Genomic DNA, 24,114 nt, shown 5'->3' on the forward strand with positions numbered 1-24,114 from the left:
GTTACATGATTCATGCTCTCTCCCCCCCCCCTTCCCTCCCTTCTCCCAGAGTTGACAAGCAGTTCCACTGGGTTATACATGTATTATCTCTCAAAACATATTTCCATATTATTCATTTTTGTAAGCAAATAATCTTATAAAACCCAAATCCCAAATCATACACGCAAACAAACAAGTGATAAATCATGTTTTCTTCTACATTTCTACTCCAACAGTTCTTTCTCTGGTGTAGATAGCATTCTTTGTCATAAGTCCCTTAGAATTGTCCTATTAGTAATAAAGTTTATCACATTTGATCATTCCACAATATTGCTGTTACTGTATACAATGTTTTCCTGGTTCTGCCCATTTCACTCTGCATCAGTTCATGAAGGTTTTTCCTGCTCTCTGAAATCATCCCATTCATCATCCCTTATAGCACAATTGTATTCCATCACCATCATATACCACAATTTGTTCAGCTATTTCATTTTTAGTCCTTTGAGGACCCAAATCAAGTTTTACAAATTGGAATAATTATTTGCTTATTTATTACAAGTGGTATTGCAATGATCCTTATTTGAGTTGTGGTGTGTGTGTGTGTGTGTGTGTGTGTGTGTGTGTGTGTGCACACGAGTGCGCCCGCACATGTGTCTGACTTCAGGCAAGCTCATGTTCACTTGCTTGACTAGATAAACTTCTTTAACATTTAAAAATTTGACAGTTTTGATGCTTCTAAAAATCAACACACTAATTTGTGAACAATGCTTCATATATTACCAAGAGCAATTAGCTAATTTGGTTTTATATTTAAACTTGACTTACCTGTGTGCCATTTTAGTGGTTTTAATTTGATTGTTCCACTGACAATTGATTTAGTCTCAGGAAATATGCATGTCTATGAAAAAAAGAACAGACCTGGGAGATCTGTTTCTCTGAAAAAAAAATCCAGAATTTAGTAAAAAGATGTGAGCAATAAAGAGAGCATTACTTCCCCCCCCTTGCCAAGAAACTAATGAAACTTGATCGCTTTGCAAGAAAAAACCCTTTCATGTCCCCAGATCTTCCCCTGCCTCTAATACCATTCTCTTTAGTAATAAGTGCTAATTATCTCCAGTTTTTGGACTATTGTTTGCTCTCTCTCTCTCTCTCTCTCTCTCTCTCTCTTTCTCTCTCTCTCTCTCTCTCTCTCTCTCTCTCTCTCTCTCTCTCTCTCTCTCTCTCTCTCTCTCTCTCTCTCTCTCTCTCTCTCTTTCTCTCTGCTTCCCTCCTCCCTCCAGCTGCCTTTGAAGACAGGTCACTTCTGTTATATTAAATAATTTTTCCTGCATTAAAAAAAATCCTTAAGCTACAAGGCTGCTGTCAAGTTTCTCAGACTCAAAATTTGCATATCTTGAAAAACACATTTGCTTAGAAAATGTTGCTCTGTTCAGGGCATGCATCTATTTCTAATTTTGTTCCTCTGAGTTGAAGACATGTAAAAGATGGTCGTCCAAATCTTTCTATGTACTACTTATGAATAAAGATGAGCCCTTGCACTCCTACGTCCTGGCAATTTTGAAGGGGTAATAGCATCAGGGTAAAGTGGAAAATGCAAACAATGACAATATCTTCACTTGTCATGTTTTGGCATGTGAAAAGTTCACCATTAGGCCAGCCATATTTATGGTCTAGCCCACTGTATGCAGTGTCATACTTGGTGCTTGAGGGTCATAATAAAGAAAACCATAAAAGTATTCTATTGGATCATAGGTTTAGAGCTGGAGGGAGGGACTCTTAGAGGTATCCAGTCCAACTCTCTTATTTTATAAGTGAGGAAGCAGACTCATTGACTTGCATAAAGTGGTAAATAGCAGAGACAGAATTTGAACCTGGGTCCTCTGACTCTAAGTTCAGCAGATCATCTTCCTGTCTCCCCTTCAAATCAAATTCTCTAGAGCCCTTTCCCCCTAAGCAAGTTGAAAGTATATTTCATAGCTCCAAGCATATGACTCTGAGCTTAATAGATATATAATATTTCTCAAATAGGGGTAGCTAGATGGAGCAGTGAATAGAGTTCCAGGCCAGGAGTCACATATCATTGTGAGTTCAAATCTGGCCTCAGATACTTCCTAGCTGTGAGATGCTGGGCAAATCACTTAATCCTCTTTGTTTCCATTTCCTCATCTGTAAAATGGGCTGGAGAAGGAAATGGAACATTACTACAGTATCATTGCCCAGAAAACCTCAAATGGGGTTATGAAGAATCAGACATGACTAAAACAAATGAATAACAGGAACTTATTAAATAATTTGATTTCTGAGAGCATCCTATGAAGAAGATATCAGGTCTATGAGAAAGATTCCCATCCTAACTTAAACTTCATTGTCAATTTAACCTCGACTCCGTTTTTTGGGGGCGTGGTCCTTGGAAGACAAGACAATGATAACCTTTCATCAGTTACAGTTGCTATAGTACCAAAGGTTATATGAGCGAATATGAGAGAATTGTAGAATATGAAGAATTGTGTCAGCCCTCCTAGCCCCATAATTAGGAGGTTCTTTCTTGTTGGGGGCGGGGCTGGAGGGAGGGGCCACTAGAGCCTTACAAGAAGGAAGAATCGTAAAATCTTGGTAATAGAGAATGTTAGAAGTAGACTTGTGATTAATTAGTTTAGTCCCCTAATATTTTCAATGGTGAAGCTTCATTTAATTGGTATACTTAATGGTGACGAAGGTGGTATAGTATAACTGGCTAGTTTTAAAAAAAGACATGGATTACTTATAGGCAGGCCATTTAGGCTATGCCATATTTGCAAAGGTTGCTGGGAAATCTTCCTCTTTCCCATCCTACACCTTCCCCCTTACCCAGATGACGGGTTCCATTTTGAACTCTAGGGACAGCTCTCGGAATCTCCACATCCCTCTCAAGACTCTGGATGCCTAGTCAAGACCACAAGGGGATCTCTTTTGGACATTTGTGTATGAAACACTCCGAAGACCCTCGTAAGAGGCCCAATAACAGGAGAGAAAAAAGCAAGGATACCCCACCCCAGATTCTATAGGGTTCTAACAGGACTAGAATAGAATTTTCACTTTCTCAGAGGGAAAAAATCCCAACCTCTATAGAATAATTGAAGAGAAGAGACTAATAGGATTAATTGAGCATCAGAACCATAGGAGGGATTTTGATAATGGATTGTACAACTTTCAAGGTATAACTGTTGAAGGCCGACTGTTGAAAGCATCTTTTCAATTGTAAGGATTTTTGACTGAATGAATAAATACAATACAACTCTGAGACCAACTATGTGATAATAGTTAAAATTGATTTTTGAATATAAAATTTCAATTTTACAAAGAGTCGGCGACCTTTCTAGATTCTTTAAGGTGTCCAGATTAGGGGCAGAGAAATTCATTTCCTCTTTCATTTTCCTGTAATTTTGTGAATGTAATTCTCACACTTACTTAGGAATATTTTCTCCTGGACAGGCTGCTTTCAGCAATGGAGAGCACAGCTTCTCTAGAAAACATTCCTACTGCATTTTCACTTTTTGAGCATTATGATGACAGTTCAACAAGAAGTGACCAGACATTGAAACAAGTAGCAGGTAAGAACATTGACATAATACCTCGATTAAAAGGAGACAGTTTTTCAAAGCTTTTAGAATGTGGAAAGAGATTAAAAGTAAAAAACAGATATGGCCAGAAAACAACATTCATGGTTGTGAGATTAAATGGTTAGATCCTGAAATAAATCACAGTAAATAATACCATGCCATTTTAAAGGGCAACTAGATGGTACAGCGGCTAGAATGCTATGCTTGGAGTCAGGAAGACCCGAGTTCAAATTTGGCTGCAGGCACCCACTAGTCACTTAACCTCTGTTTGCCTCAGTTTCTTCATCTGTAAAATGGAGATAATAATAACACCTACCTCTCAGGGTTGCTGTGAGATAATGAGATAATGAGAAAATTAGATAATAACTTCACACAGTGCCTGAGACATAGTAAGTACTATATAAGTGTTAGCTATTATTATTAATAGTCAAGATGAATTGAGTTCAAATTTGGCTTTGGACATTTATTAGCTGTGTGACCCAGGGCAAGTCACTTAATCCCATTTGCCCACATTTCCTCTGTAAAATGAGTTAGAGAAGAAGATGACAAATCATTCCAGTATCTTTGCCAAGAAAACACCAAATGGAATCATGAAGAGCGAGAACCTTAAACAACGTCATTATTATTTAGATTAAATAGGGGAGGGGGCAGCTAGGTGGCTCAGTGGATTGAAAATCAAGCATAGAGTCAGGAGTTGATTTTCATGGTTTCATGAGTTTGGATCTAGCCTCAGATACTTCCTAGCTGTGTGAACCTGGGCAAGTCACTTAACCCCCATTGCCTAGCCCTTACCACTCTTCTGCCTTAGAACCAAAAACAGTATTGATTCTAAAATGGAAGGTAAGGGTTAAAAAAAAAAAGATTAAATAGGTAGGTTCTAGAACAAATTACTATAATAGTACCATGCCACTTTAAGGGACAGCCTGGGATGAAATGTGTAGAATATCAGGTCTAGAGTCAGGAAGATGTGAGTTCATATCTGATTTCAGACACTTACTAACTTTGTGACCCTAGGCAAGTCACATAACTTCTGTTTGCCTCAGTTTCTCTATTTGTGAAATTGCTATAACAACAGTACCTACCTTTTAGAGTCATTGTGAGCATTCAAATGAAATAGTATTTATAAAGCATTTAGCACAATATCTGGCAAATACTAGGTGTCATATAAATGTTAGCTATTGTTGCTATTTTTTTTATTGTAAGTTATTTATTTAGTCAATTTAGAACATTATTCCTTGGTTACAAGAATCACATTATTTCCCTCCCTCCCTTACACCCACCCTTCCCACAGCCAACGTGCAATTTCAATGGGTATTACTTGTGTCCTTGATCAGAACCTATTTTCATGTTGTTGTTTGCAGTAAGATGTTCATTTAGAGTCTACATTCCAAACCATATCCCTTCGACCTATGTATTCAAGCAGTTATTTTTCTTTGATGTTTTTATTCCCACAGGGTTTCCTCTGAACGTGGATAGTGGTTTTTCTCGTAGATTCCTCCAAGTTGTTCAGGGTCACTGCATTGCCACTAATAGAGAAGTCCATTACATTCGATTGTACCACAGTGTATCAGTCTCTGTGTACAATGTTTTCCTGGTTCTGCTCCTCTTACTCTGCATCAATTCCTGGAGGTTGTTCCAGTCCCCATGGAATTCCTGCACTTTATTATTACTTTAAGCACTATAATATTCCATCACCAACATATACCACAATGTTTTCAGCCATTCCCCAATTGAAGGGCATCCCCTCATTTTCCAGTTTTTGGCCACCACAAAGAGAGCAGCTATGAATATTTTTGAACATGTCTTTTTCCTTATTATCTCTTTGGGGTACAAGCCCAGCAGTGCTTTGGGTGGATCAAAGGGCAGACAGTCTTTTATTGCCCTTTGGGCATAGTTCCAAATTGCCCTCCAGAATGGTTGGATTAATTCACAACTCCACCAGCAATGCATTAATGTCCCTACTTTGCCACATCCCCTCCAGCATTCATTACTTTCCCTTGCTGTCATTTTAGCCAATCTGCTAGGTGTGTTTTGATTTGCATTTCTCTGATTATAAGAGATTTAGAGCACTTTTTCATGTGCTTATTAATAATTTTGATTTCTTAAACTGAAAATTGCCTATTCATGTCCTTTGCCCATTTGTCAATTGGAAAATGGCTTGATTTTTTTGTACAATTGGTTTAGTGCTTTATAAATTTGAGTAATTAGACCTTTGTCAGAGATTTTTGTATTGAATATTATTTCCCAATTTGTTGCTTCCATTCTAATTTTGGATGTGTTAGTTTTGTTTGTACAAAAACTTTTTAATTTGATGTAATCAAAATTATTGATTTTTATATTTTGTGATTTTTTTCTCGCTCTTGCTTGGTTTTAAAGTCTTTCCTTTCCCAAAGATCTGACATGTATACTATTCTGTGTTCACCTAATTTGCTTATAGTTTCCTTCTTTTTATTCAGGTTATTCACCCATTCTGAGTTTATCTTGGTGTAGGGTGTGAGATGTTGATCCAAACCTAATCTCTCCCATACTGTCTTCCAATTTTCCCAGCAGTTTTTATCAAATAGTGTGTTTTGGTCCCCAAAGCTGGGATCTTTGGATTTATCATAGACTGTCTTGCTGAGGTCACTGACCCCTAGTCTATTACACTGATCCTCCTTTCTGTCTCTTAGCCAGTACCAGATTGTTTTGCTTTATAGTATAGTTTGAGATCTGGGACTGCAAGTCCTCCTTCCTTTGCATTTTTTTTCATGATTTCCCTGGATATCCTTGATCTTTTGTTCTTCCAAATGAACTGTTATTTTTTTCCTCATTCAGTAAAAAAGTTTTTTGGTACTTCAATGGGTATGGCACTAAATAAGTAAATTAATTTGGGTAGGATTGTCATTTTTATTATGTTAGCTCATCCCACCCATGAGCAATCAATGTTTTTCCAATTGTTTAGATCTAGTTTTAATTGTGTGGAGAGTGTTTTATAGTTGTGTTCATATAGTTCCTGTGTTTGTCTTGGCAGATAGATTCCTAAGTATTTTATATTGTCTAGGGTGATTTTAAATGGAATTTCTCTTTCTAATTCTTGCTGATGAAATGGGTTGGAGATATATAGGAATGCTGATGACTTATGTGGGTTTATTTTGTATCCTGCAACTTTGCTAAAGTTGTTGATTATTTCGACTAGCTTTTTAGTTGATTCTCTAGGATTCTTTAAGTAGACCATCATATCATCCACAAAGAGTGATAGCTTGGTCTCCTCGTTGCCAGTTTTAATACCTTCAATTTCTTTTTCTTCTCTAATTGCTACCGCTAGTGTTTCTAGTACAATGTTAAATAATAGAGGTAATAATGGGTATCCTTGTTTCACTCTTGATCTTATTGGGAAAGCTTCTAGTTTATCCCCATTGCAGATGATGTTTGCTGATGGTTTTAGATATATACTGTTTATTATTTTTAGGAAAGGCCCTTCTATTCCTATACTTTCTAGTGTTTTCAATAGGAATGGGTGTTGTATTTTGTCAAAGGCTTTTTCTGCATCTATTGAGATAATTGTGATTTTTGTCGGTTTGTTTGTTAATATGGCCAATTATGTGGATGGTTTTCCTAATATTGAACCATCCTTGCATTCCTGGTATGAATCCTACCTGGTCATAGTGAATAACCCTTATGATGATTTGCTGGAGTCTTTTTGCTAGTATCCTATTTAAGATTTTTGCATCTATATTCATTAAGGAGATTGGCCTACAGTTTTATTTCTCTGTTTTTGACCTGCCTGGCTTTGGAATCAGTACCATACTTGTGTCATAAAAGGAATTTGGTTGAACTCCTTCTTTGCTTATTCTGTCAAATAGTGTGTATAATATTGGGATTAGTTGTTCTTTGAATGTTTGATAGAATTCATTTGTGAATCCATCTGGACCTGGGGATTTTTTTTTAGGGAGTTCTTTGATGGTGTGTTCAATTTCTTTTTCTGATATGGGGTTGTTTAGGTAGTCTATTTCTTCCTCTGTTAGTCTAGGCAATTTATATTTTTGTAAATATTCATTCATATCACCTAGATTGCCATATTTATTGCCATATAATTGGGCATAATGATTTTTAATGATTGCTTTAATTTCCTCATCATTAGAGGGGAGGTCTCCCTTTTCATCTTGGATATTGTCAATTTGGTTTTCTTCTTTCCTTTTTTAAATTAGACTGACCAGTACTTTGTCTATGTTATTTGTTTTTTCCAAGTACCAGCTTCTAGTCTTATTTATTAAATCTTTGTTTTCAAATCAAAAAGTTCTTTGACTTTCAATTTTATCAATTTCTCCTTTGATTTTTAGTATCTCTAATTTAGTCTTTATCTGAGGATTTTTAATTTGTTCACTTTCTAGTTTTTTAATTTGCATGCCCAATTCATTGACCTCTGCCCTTCCTAATTTGTTAATATATAAACTCAAGGAAATAATTTTACCCCTGAGTACTGATTTGGCTGCATCCCATAGATTTTGAAAGGATGTCTCATCATTGTCATTTTCTTCAATGAAGTTATTGTTTCTATGATTTGTTCTTTAACTAACTGATTTTAGAGAATTGTATTGCTTAATTTCCAATTAATTTTTGATTTGCCTCTCCATGTACCCTTACTAATTATTATTTTCATTACTTTGTGGTATGAGAAGGTTGAATTTATTATTTCTGCTCTTTTGCACTTGTTTGCAATATTTTTATGCCCTAGTATTGTTGCTATTTTAAGAATAGACCCAGTGCCACTCATCTATAATCTCATAATGGGGAGGTTGAAGCTAGTGGATCACTTGAGTTTGGGAGTTTTAAGCTGTAGCACTGCTAAACCAATTAAGTGTTCACACTAAGATTAGCATTGATATATAGTGAGCCCCTGGGAGCAGGGTTCACTAGGCTATCTAAGGAGGGGTAGACTGGCCAAAGTTGGAAATAGCAAGTCAAGATTCTGTTCTAATAATCAGTAGGATCAGGCCCCTGAATGGCCACTATACTCCCAGTTTAGGTGAGATACTCAGTCTCAAAAAAAAAAAAAAGCAAAACCCAATATGTATTTCCTTCTTGAACTTTCTGATTTGCTCTAAGATGGAAGGGGTGGGTGAATGTATTTGGCATAAATATTGTCCAATTGTCTCTTTTCTTTATAAAAACACTTTCCCTCTATACTTCTAGAACTTATTTGCTTCATGTCAACAGCCAGGTAGAGTGAGAAAAATACATCAAATATTTTCAAATGTGTCTACCAAATTTCCCCTATAGGTGTCTTTTCTTTTCTCTGTCTCTCTGTCTGTCTCTGTTTCTGTCTCTCTCCCTTGCCCCAAACCAACAGATTAGTTTTAAGAACTAATAGCTCTGCATCATCTTCTGTAGCCAACCAGCCGGCCACCCACTCAGCTGTCAGCAACATCCTGCAGGCTCTTCAAAATATTTTTTACATGCTATTTTGACAAACAGGACAATGAACGCTATTTGGATTTCTCAAAGCTGCCTCGTTTCAGTGAAGCTACAAAGTTCCATTCACTACATGCTAAAATACCACTCAGCCCTCCTTGTTAAAAATAATTCATCCTATGATATGCGACAGCTCTCCCAAACAGTTCAGATGAGAGTTGTTTGAATGTTTCTCTTTCCTCTTCCCCTCCTCCTACCCTTCTTTCAATTTTGTCCCTGTAGGAAAAGTCTCAGTTTAGTAACTGGTAAAATGTGGTTCTGTCTTAATGAAGTAATCAGGATAAAAGTGAAAAACTTCCATGTTTCATCCAGATGTGCTGTCCATGCACTTCTCAAATCACTTCAGGTTTTGAAACATCTGGATGATTTAATGCTTCAATTCTAGAAGACGTGTTCTGGCATGGCACCCCTGGTATAAACTAAGTGGTCCATGTTCACTTTATAGGACACTCTAAGTTGAAATAGAAAAATGACATCAACTCTCTCTCTCTCTCTCTGGGTATCTAGTGGCATAGTATGAATGATGATGGATCAGGACATTTTGACCAGTAGAACAGATATATTATTTCTGCTATATTGATAATATGCTAGTGCCCAACCTAGGGAAATAGCAGTTGAATATCTGGAAAATCTTAGTTAACACTAGATTGTTATCTAGACTGCATATCTACTACTAAGCAGACAGAAATTTATTAAAATTTACTTCAAAAGAAACCATTATGGAAATTGGTATCTAAATAATATTCAGAATCCTGAGGTCTTAGAATATTTCTGGCACAAGTCAGATCAGAGAGTCAAAGAATGAAGTTTTCTTTGAGGTCTCAGCAACTCATTTTTCAAATGAATAATAACAAATACAAGCCATTATATAGCACTTCCCAAGTTCTAGGCACTGCTCCAATTACTCTCATATGATCATTGGGAGATCATATCATCATCATCATCATTATTTTATAGAAAAGGGAAATTTAAACAGAGGCTAAGTGACTTGCCCAAGGTCTTCCAACTGGTAAGTGTCTAAGGTCAGATTTCAACTCAGGTCTTTGTGAATCTACACAGTAAAGGGACAGAAGGAGGAAAAGAAATATTGTAGAATACTTGGATGCCCTACAGGCATTTCAAACTCAATAGCTAATTATACTTCAGTATTTTGATATTTCTATGATCTCATCAAAATTGGTACTCCCTTCAGCAGTGCCAGGCTATAATCCATTCATGCCTGCCCATTGTGTGAGACTGAATACACTATTAAAAATAATTTTATAAAAATTTCAGAAGGCTTTCCTTTAGGGTAATGTAGGACAGAAAGAAATACCCACCAAATAAATTTAAATCATGTTTTCTTTTTTATCTATGAAAGTTACTGTCCTTTCTTCATTATTTTCATGTCAAATAAATGATAGGCAGATTCTTAAGTCTTATACATTTTTCAGGTAAATTGAACAAATTGCTTTGTGTTGCTCTTCCTATTCAGCATACAATCACAATTACCAGTTCTTTTTTTTTCTAATAAGACACATAAGAAAAACATGGTAGTAATTAAAATGAGAACTTCCACTAGCTGTTTTAAGCAGGCATCAGATACTTTAAAGATAGTTGGAAGAAGATGAATTGGGCTTTAAGAGTTTGATTCCTTTTTTTCTGAGTCACCATAGGTATGAGCATTGTGGAAAGAGAAAATTCAAATGGTAGCTATAGCAGCTATACTTCAATTTTTTATCCATGTGCAAGCCATTTCCCCAAACACCTGGCAGGCAGTGCAAACGGATCAACTGCTTGGCATGAAATTGCCTCATTTGTCTCCACTGTGATTGTTGACACCATATTGGTTCACTCAGCATACTCAGCTATAGCTTTCATATTTCAGGAAATTGAATCCATTTTGACATGCCATCCTAGAAAAAGAAGACTGGTAGCTTTCAAACTAGGAATGATCAATTTTGTTTTTTTCCAGTACCACAGCCTCCCATATTAGAACCTCAGGAACCCAACTCTGCCACCAGTACGACGATTACGGTTTATTGGAGTGTGAGGAAAGAGGATGTCATTGAATCTTTCCAGGTCTACTGCATGGAAGATCCTCAAGAAGACAGTGAAGCAAATGGTAGGATTATGATGTATAACATGCTCTATTACTAAGAAAAATTATGGTCAGAATGGATAGAGTTATTCTCTAATTTGATCAATAAAGGATGATAAATACAATTCACCCATAATTTTGTAGATAAATCTTAGAGAATTGGCCGAGGTACTACTCATTGATTTGCCTGTGTTCACATAGCAAATAAGTTCCACAAAGACAGTTTGAATCTAGATGTTCTAATTACCCACTGTTTATTCTTATTTGATATTTTGTTATATGTAATTCAAATTAATTCAAGTTTTTTGTATCTACAAATGTATAAGGCATGGTACTCTGGGGATACACATATGAAAAAATATTGTATTCTCACCCTCAAAGACCTTATAATTTAAAGGAAGACTGAGAGAGAACCAGAAATTATACTTAGATTAAGTAGGGGAAAAGACAGAATACCTTAAGAACAAAGGAGAGTCCAAGGGAAGGGACTTTAAGTTGGGAGAGACTACTTTCAGGAAGGATAGTGGTAGATGAAGGAAGTAGCACTTTTGTTGGCAGTTGAAAGAAAAGGATTTTGATGGGTAGGGAGCTTATTTAAAATGGGGGATAGTCTACATAAATAAATAGGATTAATTCTGGGGAATGGCTCTTTGACCACTTTGGTTGGAACACAGAATATATTAAGGGAACTAGTAGGAGATGAAGCTGGGAAGGTAGTCGATTAATAGAAAATTGGAGATGAATTTACATGCCAAGCTAAGGAGAGTATATTTTATCCAATAAAATCTCTAAAGTGTTTTAAATAGGAAAAAGAATTGGTCAAAAGATTATTGTGGATCTATATATATAGAAGACGAATTGGTGAAAAGAGAGACTAGAAATAGGTGGCCAATTAGGAGGCTTTTATGACAAGAATGAGAAATGATGAATGCTTAAACAAGGGTCACAGAAATGAGCATGGAGAAACTCAAATGGATTCCAGAGATCTTGTAGGAATTGATTTAATGGGATTTGACAACTGATTGGATATGGAGAGAGAGTTTAAGCTCAAAGATGACTTTGAGAGTTTGAATATGTATAACTGCAGTTGGTTGTGGTGCTGCTATCAAGAAAAATAGGAAAATTGGGAGAAGGAAGAGATTTTTGTCAAGGAGAGAATATATGGTGAATGGCTTCAATGGCTTCATAAAGTAGTGGGAGGTGAGGAGGAGTAGGAGTTAAAGGATTAAGGAGAGAAGCTTTAGAACAGTGGCTAAGAGAATATGATAGAAAGGCAGGTATTCTTGTAGGTCTATAAATTCAGGTTAGAGGGTGATCATGTGATAGTCAACACATTGCTTTTTTGAGTAGAGGATGGAAGCTTGGGAATCAGAATAGAGAAGGAAGATGGTGGTAGTGCCAGCATTGAGGGGTAGGAGGGTAGGAACAGCAGAAGAACAAGGAGATGAGATTCAAAGTATTGTTGAAATGGACAACTACAGGTTAGGTGGCATAGTGGATAGAATGCCAGGACTGAATTCAGGTGTCATCTTTCTGGGTTCACAACCTGCCTCAGACATTTACTACCTGTGTGACACCGAGCTAGTCACTTAACCCAGTTTGCCTCAGTTTCCTTATCTATATAATAAGCTGGAGAAGGAAATGGAAAAAGCTATCTTTGGCTAGAAAACCCCAAATGGGCTCACAAAGAGTCAGACATGACTATAAAAAGACTGAACTTGGGTGTTTTTACCTAAGGGAGCTGTGGTTCTGAATGCTGGTTTCTAGGTGAGTTAGAGACTAGCCATACAGAAGGGGGCCAGTAGCTTATAGAATAAATTAGTCCCAAAGTTCTATTTAGGATGTTAGAGTGAGAGTGACTTCTCTAATGCCTCCTCCCTTGGGATTCCCACATGTTTTGATTGTAGTGGGAAGATCCAAAGGCTATGACAACCAGAAGGGACCAGGGAGGAAATACTCTTTAAATAAATTAAAATATAGGCTGTTTTGTCTTTGATATCTTCACTTTCTTTGTCTACTTGCCTAGTTTCTCTGATTGTGGGAGCTTTTTCATGCTAGATGTCGCTCAGTTGTTTCAGCCATGACCAACTCCTTGTGACCTAATTTGGGGTTTTCTTGGAAAAGATATTGGAGTGGTTTGCCATTTCCTTCTCCAGCTCATTTTAAAGATGAAGAGATTGAGGCAAAACAGGTTCCTTGACTTGCCTAGATGTCCGAGACTGGATTTGAACTCAAGACTATGTCTTCCTGACTCCGTAGTACCTGGTGCTCTCTCCACTGTGCCACCTAAAACTAGATATGGTTTCCTAATATACCATCTCATCTCTGAGCTCCTGAGGAATAACTATTTAGCCATTTTCTTACCCCCCAAAAAAGTGATCTGCCTTATAACCCAGACCTTTGGGGCCTTCATCTCTTCCTGAAGAGAGGTGGTTGAGTGGGAAAACTAATCTTTGTTATCTGTTTTGGCTAGCGGTGCTGGATGTGGAATTAGAAAGAACTGGTTTCAAATCCTCCCTCAGGGACTTAGAGTTGTGTAACTATAGGCATGTCTCATGCCTCTTTTTCTTCATCTGTAAAATGACAAGGTTGAACACAATGTCTCCAAAATTCCTTCTAGCTCTAAATCTATAATCTTATGTCATGATATCCTTCTTAGATAGATTTTAAATTCAGTTATTTTTCAATTAATTTTTTTTTTCCTTTCCTCTTTTCCCTTTTGGGAAAAAAAGCACAAAAGCTTTCAAACAAATATATTTAGTCAAGCAAAATAATTGTATTGTCTATGTCCAAAAAAGTTTTATTATTTATGCATCTTAGATATATTTTAACAAGAATTGTTTTTTGGAGGAAAGGAGGCAATGACTTAATGACACCAAAGGGAATTGAAGGCACAGGGGCAGGATTGAGATGATGTGGGAGAGATATTTTGACAGGCTGGGTCTTGTGGCATCCCTCAAACAACAGTATAGCAGATGACAACTTGTAGGCTGGATGGGCCTTGCCAATAACCACTGCTAATTATAAACAAAAAAAATATTTAAGTCTAATTCTTAATACTGCATGCTATAAAAATGCTTGATTCCATTCAAAAAGTAGTCGCTTGAGTATCTTAACTGGAGCAGTTATGAAGAACTGACATTTAAGAGTAATGAGGATGGAAAATTGAAATGAATGTGGGTTAATTTAACAAAGTGAATGAATTGTCAGGAAGGGAGAAAATTTTAGCAAGAGGAATCTATTTGGTCCAATGGGGCAGATTGGCAGAATGATATAAAGTAATGTTAACTCCTAATATTCAGAAGGTAGGAAAATTTATGCTGTTAAAAAAGGGAAATGTCACAATTTAAGAACAAAGTCACTTAGATTAACTTGTAGCATTTCATTATCACTTAAGCATTTCCATAAATTGCAAGTGCCCTTGGATGAAACAAATTAATGATTTCTAGGGGCAGCTGGGTGGCTTAGTGGATTGAGAGCCAGGCCTCGAGGTGGGAGGTCCTGGGTTCAAATATGATCTCAGACACTTCCCAGCTGTGTGACCCTGGGCAAGTCACTTAACCCCCATTGCCTAACCCTTACTGCTCTTTTTTGCCTTGGAACCAAAACACAGTATTAGAATCAATGTTAGAATCAACATGGAAGGTGAGGGTTTAAAAAAGAAAAGAATTTACTCAATCAGTAAAAGGAAGCCAAGTTTGATATTTTAAAAGCATCAATGCAACAGATTTAAACTTGTTTACTAGTCTGCTTGGTTGAAACGAAAAGGAGAAAGTTTGTCTTGCCAGGATATAAATTTAGAAACTCTGACTTGTCCTTATCTTTTGTGAGGTTCCACTGAATTGTTACTTAGTTTTAGTTTGGGGACAATTTTTAGGGAAATAAATTATTGCTATTTAAGTCAACATAAGCAGTAGACAAAAAGGTAGCCTTGCATCTGGGCTTGCAGTCAAAAAGATATGAATTCTAATTTCACCTTTGACTCTTACTAGTTGTATGATCTTGGCCAAATCACTTAACTTCCATGTGTCTGAGGCAACTCTCTGCTTGGTCCTAGGCAGGTTACAGGTCCCAGTTGGGAGCCTCTATAATGGGGTAGGGGTGGGGGCAGGGCAGGGCAGGGCAGGAACTGAAAAAATAATTGGTCAGCTAATTAATTGCATGTTCACCTGAATGATATGCAATTTTCAAATTAATTTTATTTTGAAATAGTTCCAATTTTGCATGAGTGCACATGTATAACATAGTATGATATGTTACCTGCCTCTTTGATTGGGGGAAGGGGAAGAGGGAAGGAGAGAATTTGGAATGCAAAATTTAAAAAAATGAATTTTAAAATTTGTTTTTACATGTAATTGGGAAAGCTAAAATATTTAATTTTTAAAATGTTGAAGTCAATATTAAAATAATTATGGAAAATAGTGTGTAAAGCTTGATTCATTGAATATTTTTTCCTGAGAAGTTTTTGCATGGGTTATGAGCATTCTGTTGAATACTAGGGGAAAAAAGTCACCAACTAACCTTTTAGATGGCTGTCCCTATCAAAGGTCCACGTAGAGTAACCTGAGTCATTGTTTTGTTTGTTTTAGAATTGGTGGAAGAGTACCGGCTTACCGTAAAGGAAAGCTATTGCCTTTTTGAAGATCTTGAACCCGGCCGGTGTTACCAAGTATGGGTGATGGCTGTCAACTTCACAGGATGTAGCCTGCCGAGTGAAAGAGCCACTTTCAGAACTGGTAAGGGGACTATAGCTGAGTCTCCAATTCCTTGTTGACCAGCTAGGATCTTAAAGGAACTGAATTGGGAATAAATGCTTGTAGTTCTCTCTCTTTTGAGGGAGCTGATGGTAAAGCTTCCATAGATATCAAAATTCACTATTAACTTTAAAAAGAAAGACATTGTTGTCAAAAATCAGTTGTCCTTGATAGTATTTTTTAGAAGTCTAGTCTAGGGGGCAGCTAGGAGGCTCGGTGGTTAGAGTCAGGCTTAGACATGGGAGTTCCTGGGTTCAAATGTGGTCTCAGACACTATCTGAGTGACCCTGGGCAAGTTACTCATTGCCTAACTCTGCCTTGGAACCAATACATAATATTGATTTTAAGTGGAAAGTAGGGATTAAAAAAAAATGTCTAGTCTATAACTTTTGCAATGTACGTGATTCATGCAGTCAGTAATTTCCTGCCAAGTCCAAGGATTACTTGATATCTTAGCAATGCAGAAGTGACTCTATACTCTGGGAGAAAGATGTAGCTTTTACCCATGATTCTATCTCTCTGGAGCATCTCTGTGAGGTAGCTGAGGGGCCTCAGTGCTCAGGTAATTTCCCTCTCACGAATCACAATTTTCACTTGCCCAGATTCTCTTGTGCCCTACTTGCTAGCCTTCTTTGTTGTGGGGAGGCTAAGGCAAAACTCAGTGGTCAGCAATGAAGTGGGTTAATTTTCTTTGGTGTAGTCAAAAAGCAATTTTATAGACTTTCCAGATTTGGAAGGGGCCTTAGTGACCATCCAGGATGACCCGTACTTGAATAACAATCCCCTCTACATCATTATCTAAGAGATGGTCACCCAATCTGCCTGAAGATCTCTGAAAGATTTAAAAGATAGATACCACTATCTCCCGAGGCAGCCTGTTCCATTTTTCATAGCTCTAATGGTTAGGAAGATTTTCCTTACATCAAATCTAAATTTATCTCTTTGCAACTGGCATCCATTTTTCTTAGTTCTACCATCTATGGTGAAGCAATAAATTGAATGCTTTTTTGATGTGACAACCAATTAAATTATTGAAAAGAATGATCATTTTTCTTTCTCCTGACCAAATCTTTTTTTAATTTAGTCCAAACTTCTTCATTTTTAAAAACTGATCCTCATATGTCACCATCTCCAAAACTTTTCACCATTTTGGTTGTCCTCTGTTGAAGCTCTCTGGCTTATCAAATTAATTTCTTGAAATGGTCTCTGGAACTGAACAAAATGGCAATTTTGGTGGTACCTGGGAAACTCAGTGAATAGTTCCGGATCTGGAGTCAGGAAGACCTGAGTTCAAACCTGGCCTCAAACTTATTATCTGTTTGACTCTGGGTGTGCCAATTAACCCCTTTTAGCCTCAGTTTCCTCAATTATAAAATGGAGCAATAATAGCACATATTTTTGTGTCCACAAGCAGGATGATTATGAAGGCAAAATGAGCTAATATTTGTAAATAACTTTGCAAATCTTAAAATGCTATATAAATGCTAGCCATTATTCATACAAATAAAATAATGGTAATTATGTGCCAGATACAATGTGACAAGGGATATGCCCACTAGGTCCATCATCTCCACACTCCTAGACTTCTCTAAAGGCAGTCTGAGATGACATCAATTGCTGTAACACAATTTTGATTCATATTAAACTTCTAGTTCACTAAACCCCTAGATTTAATGAGGAAATTCTTAGTTATGTGTTTTTCACAAATCTTTCACAGAGGAATCACAGCACACATAGTGGGGTCTTTGGATAGTCTATGAGTATTAGTAAGGTATAAAAAACAAACAAACAAAAAAGCACAGCTACCATTATTTTATTGGAGTAGAGAGGTCCAGGTGAGGAACTCCTTCTACTGATGCAACTTAGTGCTTCCTCTGCAACTTATGGTCATAGAAAGTTGCCTGGGACACTGAGATATTAAATGACTTACCCAGGATCATAGAGGCAGTATAAATCAGAAGTGAGATTTGAATCAATTTCTTTTTGAATCCAAGACCAGCTCCCTATCCACGATGTCATGCTGTCTTTTGAATGTCCATCTGTTTTGGTCTTTGGGCTGCTGGACAGAGGGGCCAATGATGAGAGAAATGTCCTGAGGCACATGGAGAGGAGAGGGGAGCAGCCCCTCAAGCCTACTCTGGCATATGTGCCATAGGTTTCCCAACATGGGCATAGCCAATAGAAGCCTAACTCTGGAGTCAGAAAGATTTGGATTGAACTCTTGCCGCTGACCCATTCTATTTGTATAATTATGGGTAAGTCACTTGACCTTTCAGTGTCCCAGGCAATTTTCTAAGATAGTAGTCTCCAAAATTGTTATATAAACATGTATTCCCTTCTTTTCTGATTGATTGACCTGTATTTCTTGAGGTCCCTCTCACTTTGGAGGTTACTATTTTTAAGTTGATAAATTACAAATGAGTTGCTGACCTTCATTAGTGATGGGAGTTTCCAAAACTAGGGAAATCAAGTGCAAAACAAAAACAACAAAGGAGATTGTTTATGCTAATACTGTTAAAGTTTGAATGATTTGTGATTTTGGAAGTGAGGGTATTCTTTTCATTGAGATATAACACAGTCTTTCCAGATCTTATCATTTTGTGAGAAACTTGTCTTTTTTTTTAACTGTAAATGCTTTATAGAGAATTTATTTGATGTATTAGAGACCATTGTTGTTTAGTCATTTTCACTCATTTGCCTTTGTGTGTGTGTGTGTGTGTGTGTGTGTGTGTGGTTTTTTTTTTTTTTTTTGGCAAAGATCCTAGTGTGGTTTGCTGTTTCCTTCTCCAGCTCATTTTATAGAAGAGGAAACAGAAGTAAACAGGGTTAAGTGACTTGCCCAGGATCATACAACCAGTATGTGTCTGAGGCCAGATTTAAAATCAGGAAGATGAGTTTCCCTGACTCCAGGCTCAGCATGCACCATCTAGCTGTCCACTAGAGAGTATTATCTTGTTTTTTTTAAACATATCAAGGTATTTCAATGTGACAGCTTATATTGCTCACCTGGTGTCTCATTCTTGTTATGTGACCAGTTCCCCTAGCTAGCTCAATCAATCAATATTTATTAAACACTTACTATGTACCAGGCACTGTTCTTAGCATTCAACAGTGTTGGGCCTGGAGTCAGGAACATCTGAGCTCAAATCTGGCTTGGACATTTACTAGCTGTGTGATCCAGATCAAGTCACTTACTTAGTGTGCCTGAGTTTTTTCATCTGTAAAATGGACATAATGATAACACCTGTCTCCCAGGGTTGAGGATCAATGAGGATCAAAATTGTAAAGTGCTTTACAAAACTTAAAATCCCAGTTATTCTTCTTCTTATTGGTCATGTACATTATGAAGGGCATTTTTAAATTTTGGCTTTTTACTTGCAAATTATATTGCATGCTTTGCAGTCTACTGATACCTTTCATTTCCCTACAGTTCTTTGTCATTTTAATTCTTCTCAGTTCATCATAGTCCACGATTTTCTCCTCTATGACATCATTAGGGAAAAAAAAAGATCTGCATTTGGAGACAAGCATTTGAAATAGCTAGAGATTTAAATCCTTAAAAGCTAATATCACTTTCCTTGCTGCAATGGGGCCTGATCTCCTCCTGCTCAATTCTGAGTTCAGCTGAGTAAAATCCAACTGTAGCACTTGTCCAAAGCAAGCAAATTGATGGACTTATTCCACCAGCTGTACTCCCTCCCCAATCCACCCCCACCCCCACCCCCCACGTGTCAGAGTTTGGGCAACCAGCATTTTTCATCCTCCTCGTGTTCTTTCCAAATTTTAAATGTTAAGTCAATAAATCTTTGAGGTCAAAGGACAAAAGATGATGAATGGTGCTGGAACTACTCAGGTCCATATCACTTTAGAACACCTTTACCCATGAATATGTTGTGTGTGGAGAAAGAAACTCAGGGTCGTTTTTCAGCCTTCCCATCTTTCTTATCCCTCCGTGGCAAGGAATTAGAAGGAAGGAAGCAACAGACCCCAGGAAAATAGGCAGGACTCTAAGTTGAATCAGTTTGCCCCAGTTAAATATGTAATGGAATAGGGCATCGGGGCTCCAGATCTTCTGTCGATGCCTAAGATGCTGGAGAGAAGCCTGATGGGAAGGCAGGAAATCTGGATGCTCAGGGCAAGTTCTTCCTACCAGTCTCTTTTCCCACAACCCCTAAGGGCCTTGTTGGGGCCAAACACAACTTACCAACCCTTTAAAGCTACTTATTTTCTGAGGAAAAACTTTGTGGCACGTTAACTCAGCACATATTTTCAAATTCCTCTTCAACTTTAGACACTTAGCATACCTGCGGATAATTAGAAGCATCTCTCTTAATGAGATGCCCTGGACCCAATTAGCAGGAAATGTGACTGAGGGTAGAGTGGATTTGTTTCTCGACTGAGGAAAAATAAAGGACTACCGTGGGGCTGGTTTTGTAGCCAATCATTTTAGTTATTAGCATATAAGTCATATTAGTTATTAGCGATTGAGGAAATCTGGTGAGAACAAAGATGCTCATTAAAGCAATTGAGTGTTGTCAGGGGGATCAGCGGCAGTCCGTGCATCTCATGGTTTCCTAGGAGGGTAATCGTTCTGGTGTACCTCTTCCTGCTGACTTAGCCCGACTCCTGTTCCTATGTCCGCAGCACCCTCCACCCCGATAATTAAGGCCGAGGACTGCACGGTGTGCTGGAACACCGCCACCATACGATGGAGCTCCGCCAACCCCGGGGCTTCGGATGCCTATACCCTGGAGTACTGCAGGCAGCATTCTCCAGAGGGAGAGGGGCTCAGGTAAGTCGGACCCTCCCTGCGCCAAGGCAGAGCCCAGAAAAAGGGGTGGGGCTGTTGGGCGAACGTCCATTCAGGGGCGGCCATGGAAGTGACGTCCTCAAGATGCTGAACCTACTGGTCCCTTCATCCCACAACCTCAATGTATACCAGTAGGAAAAGGGGACGAGGGGATCCTTCGCTTTAAACCTCTCGTGTTTGCAGCTGGAAACATTTTAATAGACCATCACTTCATGGATGCTCTCAAAATTATTAATAAAACACAAGCTTGAAAGGAGAATCATAACCCCCTTGTAAGAAATCTAAACCTGATTTTAATAAAATTAAACATTCTTTTGGCAAGTATTGAACCTGAGCCAGGGGAAGGATTTGTGCATATTTTCTGCACTTTTTATTAACTTCTGCAGGAGAATTACCTCCTGGCTCCAGATTCCAATAATAAGTTTATGCCTAGATGTAAATCTAGATGCCCATTTGTAAATATCAATGATATAAGGAACTAATTACGGATAGATTCCTCTAGGCACATACTTCTGACTTTCTACAGAGCACATGACATACCTTCAAATATTTTTTTTCTGGGAAGAAACTCTTTCTTTGAAGCTGACTACATTAAAATTTTAAAATCTTAACCTAGACTTATCTAGTATCTATGTTATGTAGTAGACACTTGATAAGCAGGAACTGTTCAACTGAGGTGATTTTTTTCTCTTGGCAAGAATATATCTCCATGCTGTATAATTAGTATTTAGGTAGTTTTTAGTAACAGTCTTAAAAAAAAAACCCATATTTTTCAAATAGTTTGTCAGAATTGTGGTAGTACGGTAATAAAGGTAAGCAATTTTTCCCCCTTTAAAAAATTTATCCTCTGTCTTAGAATTGATACAAGTTAACTGTTCTAAGGCAGAAGAGTGGTAAGGATTAGGCAATTGGGGTCAAGTGACTTGCCCAGGGTCATATAGCTAGGAAATGTCTGAGACCAGGTTTGAAGCCAGAATCTCCCATAGCCAGGCCTGGATCCCTATCCACTGGGCCGCTTAGCTGCTTCAGCAAATAGTTGTGAAATGAAACCAGTTTTTGTATATTCATTATCTATGTAATTTATGAGAAGGCTCATTAGTCATCTCTAAGGAGCCCCCATGAGGAAGCATTTTCCACTAGTGGAATATGAGTGATTTTCTCAAAACTATAGAGCCAGTATATATTGCAAAAAGGTGTTAAGGCATAGGTAGTCTAGCTCTTTTTCACTCTGCTCTATTGCATTTATATATAATTATTATATATATAAAAATACAATAATTATTTATTGTATTTATTTATGTTAATATATATGACATATAAATATATATTAATTTAAACAATTATTTATTTAAAAGATAACATTTTGTTTAGTTTCATACTAACCTGATTGGTGGAAATTAGGTGGCACAATGATTAGAGTGCTTGGCCCTGGAGTCAGGAAGATCTGAGTTCAAATGTAGCCTCAGATACAACTATCTGGACAACCTTGGACAAGTTACAACCTCTGTTTGTCTCAGTTTTTTCATCTGTCAAATGGGGATCTAATGAGATAGTATTTGTCAAAAATTTAACACAGTGTCTGGCACATAGCAGGTACTATATAATATTCTAGTTGTTTTTATTATTATTTACTATTCTGATCAAATAGAATGGCAGAGTGGTATAGGTAATAGAGAGTTGATCTCAGAGCTGGGAAAAACTAGATTCAAGTCTTACACATCGGGGGAAGTGGCTTTGGGTAAGCAATCCTCTCAGAATATATGTTGCAGAGAATGTGTGGACCCATATTGGTAGAAGAGGGCAGTTTGATGGCTCAGTGGATGAAAGCATCAGGTCTGAAGTCAGGAAGACTCATCTTCTTGAGTTCAAATCTGGTCTGGTCACAGACACTTACTAGTTATATGACCCTGGGCAAGTCACTTCACCCTGTTTGCCTCAGTTTCCTCATCTGTAAAACGAGCTGGAAAAGGAAATGGCAAACCACTCCAGTCTCTTTGCCAAGTAAACCCCAAATGGGGACATGAAAAGTCAGATGGTCCTGAACAACAACAACAATAACAAATATTGCTAGAGAAAGTTCCTTACTTGGAGCTATTTATACCATTCTCTATTAGGTTCATGCCCTCTCCCCTACATCGATTAAAAAAAAAAATTTAAAGCATACATCTTAAATTTTTAAAATTTTTTTCTAGGAACTTTTGTGTGCATTTTCTTTTGCAACATGGTTAATATGGAGATATGTTTGGCATGACTTTACATGTATAACTGATATCATAATGCTTGACTTCTCATTAGTCAGAAGAGGAACAAGAGGGAGGGAGAGAATTTGGCATGCATTTGATAAATATTTTTAAACTTTACTGTTTTTTTTTTAAGTTCTTGCTAAGAACAATCTGAATACTAACTATAGAACATGGAGGTATATTCCTGGCAAGAGAGAAAAAAATCACCTTAGTTGATCATTTACTCATGAGACTTCCATGAGGTTAGAAGGAGAGTTTTTTTTTTTTTAACATGATTTTATTTGGTCATTTCCGAGCATTATTCATTGGAGACAAAGATAATTTTCTTTTCTCCCCCCCACCTCTCTCATAGCCAACAATGCGTGATTCCACTGGATATCACATGGGTCCTTGATTCGAACCCATTTCCATGTTGTTGTTATTTGCATTAGGATGTTCATTTAGAGTCTCTCCTCAATCATGTCCCTTCCAACCCCTGTAGTCAAGCAGTTGCTTATCATCGGTGTTTTTACTCCCACAGTTTATCCTCTGCTTGTGGATAGTGTTTTTTAGATCCCTGCAGATTGTTCAGGGACATTGCATTGCCACTAATGGAGAAGTCCATCACCTTCGATTGTACCACAATGTATCAGTCTCTGTGTACAATGTTTTCCTGGTTCTGCTCCTTTTGCTCTGCATCACTTCCTGGAGGTTGTTCCAGAGGAGAGTTTTTTTATTTTGTTTATTTTTTTTCATAAAAAGAGCTTATGGATCTGTACATACATACACATTCATGGCACAGAGGATAGGGAGCCAGCCTCAGAGTAGGAAAGATGAGTTCAAGTCCTGCCTCTGAAACATACTGGCTGTGCAACCTTGGGCAAGTCACTTGTGAGAAAAAGCTCATCAGCATTTGCAGAAATTTCCTTACTAGAAGCTTCTGATGTGGATGAAATCACAAGTCTGGTCCTATAATATCTAAATACAGAGTGTCTCCAAAGGCCTTTGGAATGCTTTACTGTATTTACACATGTTAGACACACACACACATGCACTGGATTTGGTATCGGTGAATCTGTGTTTTAATCTCAGTTATGCTACTTCTTACCAGGGTGAGGACTTGTGGGCAAATGATTTTCTCTCTCTGAGCTTCTGTTTTGACTCTTGTAAAATAAAGTGGTTGAATTTGATGATCTCTAATCTTATGGCTAGCTCTGAA

General features: G+C 37.5%; 1 protein-coding gene across 1 annotated transcript in view; it reads left to right on the forward strand.

Moving 5' to 3' along the window:
• The window catches only part of CMYA5 (cardiomyopathy associated 5), a 118,887-nt gene that overhangs the window by 56,474 nt on the left and 38,299 nt on the right, over positions 1-24,114 (forward strand). The window contains exons 6-9 of the mRNA XM_001381527.4: positions 3,451-3,569; positions 10,984-11,133; positions 15,699-15,845; positions 20,508-20,655. Coding sequence (XP_001381564.2) covers positions 3,451-3,569; positions 10,984-11,133; positions 15,699-15,845; positions 20,508-20,655 — 564 coding nt within the window. The remainder of the gene's footprint in view (positions 1-3,450; positions 3,570-10,983; positions 11,134-15,698; positions 15,846-20,507; positions 20,656-24,114) is intronic.

This window comes from Monodelphis domestica, chromosome 3 (genome assembly GCF_027887165.1).
Source record: "Monodelphis domestica isolate mMonDom1 chromosome 3, mMonDom1.pri, whole genome shotgun sequence".
NCBI classification, from domain to species: domain Eukaryota; kingdom Metazoa; phylum Chordata; class Mammalia; order Didelphimorphia; family Didelphidae; genus Monodelphis; species Monodelphis domestica.